This window comes from Nanorana parkeri, unplaced genomic scaffold (assembly GCF_000935625.1).
Source record: "Nanorana parkeri isolate BGI_ZX_2015 unplaced genomic scaffold, ASM93562v1 scaffold125, whole genome shotgun sequence".
NCBI classification, from domain to species: domain Eukaryota; kingdom Metazoa; phylum Chordata; class Amphibia; order Anura; family Dicroglossidae; genus Nanorana; species Nanorana parkeri.
Window position 1 is genome coordinate 1385762 of NW_017306393.1, and position 3759 is coordinate 1389520.

General features: G+C 42.6%; 1 protein-coding gene across 1 annotated transcript in view; it reads left to right on the plus strand.

Annotated features, from left to right (window-relative positions):
• ARL5A (ADP ribosylation factor like GTPase 5A) overlaps positions 1 to 2863 on the plus strand; it is a 12759-nt gene extending 9896 nt beyond the window's left edge. The window contains exons 4-6 of the mRNA XM_018553610.1: positions 506 to 589; positions 1783 to 1934; positions 2541 to 2863. Coding sequence (XP_018409112.1) covers positions 506 to 589; positions 1783 to 1934; positions 2541 to 2589 — 285 coding nt within the window. The 3' untranslated portion in view covers positions 2590 to 2863. The remainder of the gene's footprint in view (positions 1 to 505; positions 590 to 1782; positions 1935 to 2540) is intronic.
• Positions 2864 to 3759: the final 896 nt, after the last annotated feature.

Genomic DNA, 3759 nt, shown 5'->3' on the forward strand with positions numbered 1-3759 from the left:
TATAATTATTTTTTTTTTTTTTTTTTATCCCTGTGCATATCAATAGAGGCTTCAGAACGGATGTTTGTCTGTAAGGACCATATCACACTTCCTCAATCCTGTCCTTGATGACAACTTCTCAGTGACAGGATCACTTTGCAGAGCAGAGAAAGTGCTCACCTACTTCCATGCATTGCTCCCTCGCTGGCCGGATGAGTGAGCTTCTTCTGGCGAGTAACATTCTGCAGCATTGCCATCAGTTATTGAGACGTGAGTTCAGTCATCCAGACACTGAGGGAGCAATTGGAGGATGTGAGGAATTCCCTGCTCTGTATATCCATCTTGTCACTGTCCAGTCGTTGCCAGTGACCAGATTGCTAATGTGACATGGCCCTAAGGGGAGAGAGGTGACGTCTCTGAAGGTGTGCAGTGTATAGGCAAAGAAGGAAGCAGAGTAACCCACCAGCATTATGTTGTGCTTATTTTGGGGCTTCATTGACTTTTTATGTGCTCTCTCCATTTGTAGTTCGTAATCATTGTTGTGGACAGCACCGACAGAGAGCGCATTTCAGTGACCAGAGAGGAACTGTATAAAATGTTATCTCATGAGGTGAGTAATATACTATATATTAGAGCTGCAGCTAACGATTATTTTCAAAATCGATTAGTTAGCCGATTATTGAGTTCGATTAATCGGATAAACAATTTAAAGTTTAAAAAATGGCTCCAGTGATGGGACTACTAGTTTGTATTGAGGTTGTAGTCCATCACAGGAGCAAGCTTGGAGCGGTGGAAGTAAAAAATAAAAAAGATAGTGTGGTGTGCAATATAGACGCGGCGTGTGGAGCGTGGATGCGGGCGGGTCTGGCAGCAGTGAGCGTGAGGTGGGGAGGAGGTGCGGCGCACAGCGTGTGGAGCTGTGAACAGGGCCAACTGGTCGGAAGCCGATTAATCGATTATTGAAAAAGTTGACAACTTTTTCAATAATCGATTATAATCGATTGTCGATTAGTTGTTGCAGCCCTACTATATATACTATAAGCAATATCTGTATTGCTTCTGACCTGAAGAAGAGAGGTTCACATATATATATTGTAGTGTGCTATTGCCCCATGCTTTCCTGTGTCCACTTAAAAGGGGATTTGAAAACCTGCTCTGTATGGAAATCTGAAAGTAGCTCAGGTAGTCCTATCTCTCACGGTGGATCTGACAGCATTCAGCTTCACTGTGTAGTGGTTATATTCCATATCGAGGTAGTCGCAATACTCTTGCTCGAGTTGTCCACAAAATAGTAGTTTATATGTTACTTAGTGGTCTAATAAACAGCAAGTAAGACAGACGAATTGCCTAATCCTATGATCATTTCACACACTAAATGTATTCATTATCTAGAACTGTGTCACGTCCTGCAGAATGCAACAATAGAAGCCGCTCTTATCTTATTTCACACTAGCAAAAAAAAAGGGAAAGGTGCACATGGGCAGGGCTATGTACAAAAGATCCCTGGCACACACTCAAGCCAGCCAGTAAAATAACATAACTAAACTGTTTCAACTGCACAGGTTAAAAACAGATTGGCGGCCTTTGTTGCTTTTTTGGATTTGGTGCAGACACACTGGAAGTCTTCGGATGCTTTTCGGAAAGCCATGTCCGGGCCTCTGGTGTGTTGCTGTACCTTTTTAAAAAGAAGCCCAATTTCTGTCTGATCATTGTTGCATTGTCATATATGTTCCATGGGAACTAGGTCTCTTTTTATTGGTACTATCAAACCAAAACCTCCATTTAATTGTTTTACTGTTTCAGGACCTGAAGAAGGCGGGCCTGCTGGTCTTCGCAAACAAGCAAGATGTGAAGGAATGTATGAGTGTAGCAGAGATTTCACAGTACTTGAAGTTAACGTCAGTGAAAGATCATCAGTGGCATATACAGGCATGCTGCGCTCTCACTGGGGAAGGGTGAGTCATTTATAAGAAAAATAGAAGCAGCTCATGTACCTCATGTGAACATAGTGAACTTATAACCATTTACTGGCCCAGACTGACTAGTGTGACATGAGGTGAGCCCATTGTAAATGGATTTTCTATTTTGCCTTAAATTAAAGTGCCTCTACATGCTCATGTGTGACATTATAAATGGCTACCAAATACAATCACAGTGGTACCTCGGGTTCATGAACGCTTCAGTTTGTGAACAGGAAGTTCAACAACATTTTGCTTCCGTTCACGAACTCCTCAACGGGTGACGAACACAACCACAGTCATCTTCCCTGCTCTGACACATGGTCGTGGCTTCTTCTAGTCGAGATCACGGTCTGATCAGTTTAAATCGGTTCGCGACCAATTCGGTTCACAACCAGAATCGTGGAATGAATTAAGTCCGTGAACCGAGGTACCACTGTGCTATGTGATGTACAAGCCTCATAAACAAAACTTATTTGCATACTCCTATGCTGCAGTCTGATTGGCTCCTATAGAATAGCACATGGTCACGTACTGCACTGCCTGATTGAATACTGATAATGTATACAGAAGGTTTACATTGTTTTTTTCTTCACTGTGTAGCCTCTGTCAAGGTCTCGAGTGGATGATGTCAAGACTCAAATCTAGATGACCCCAGACAGACCTGCAGAGACAATAGGTTGCTGACACTACTGTATTTATGAATCCCTGGACTGCTGCAAACCTCCGACAAGTATTTATAATCATCGTGTTCCACCGGTGTCAGAGGGCGAACTCTCCGAAGGCAAAAACTGTAAAGACTACTTCTGAAAGCTGTGATTGGCCTGGCCATTATTTTTAGCCCTCCTCCATGGAACGTCAAAGGAAACAGGAGCTTTTTAAAACTTTTTACAAAGACAGTTTTACAAGTGAACGTGGTGCGAGATGGAAACACCGATCAGATGAACTAGGAACATCCATAATGGCTGAGCAGTATTTTTAAAAACAAAACCTACTGAGGAGACCCAGACTGAACATGGGCAATGTGCAGCTCTCTGTTTGGGAACTGCTAGTCTCGGCGTGCCTTGTCCAACATACTTGGATTTGTAGTTCCCAGCAACTAGAAAGATGCATATTTAACATTCTCAAACTCGAATCCTGTACATATCTTTGTATTTCCTGTGTGTACGCATGCTCCTATCTTGTACTGATGTATGGAAGAATTGCCTTGACAACAGTTAAAATTGCACAGTTCTAACTTTAGAGGACCTGTCATTTTTGGAATGTCTTCTTCATCAGTCAGCTGAATGCGAGTTATAAAACTTTCTGGTATACTTTATTTGCCAAAAAATGTCTGGTTTAGGTGCTACCTCATCATTAATGTCTATCCTTACACCTGATTGATAGTTTGGGCTGTGGTGTCAATTTTAAGACTGCACACCTTAAATGCAACCTGCCAACCTAAGCTTTTAATAGTAAATGTTCTGGCTGAAACAGACAGCACAAGGTGCTTTGCCTCTGCGTGCCTTTGCGAAACCAGGTTCACTTTGCTAGAGGACTGGCTTAATGGCTAACCCTCAACAGCCACCAACTCCTATGTCCAATGTGAGTGCCAGTGAAGGAATTCTCATTGGACAGATGGTGCCAGTTGACAGGGCTTAGCCTTGAATTAAGGCCTTTAGCAAGGAAGTGAAACCTGTAATGAGAGGAATTTGGAGGCTACTACTGCTGACCTCCTCCTGAAAATGATAGTTACTTAGCTGTCTCTGTTGTCTTACCTTCTAAATCTCTGACCTGGAACATGCAAGGGAAAGTCAGACATGTGATCTGCATTATTGTTTGG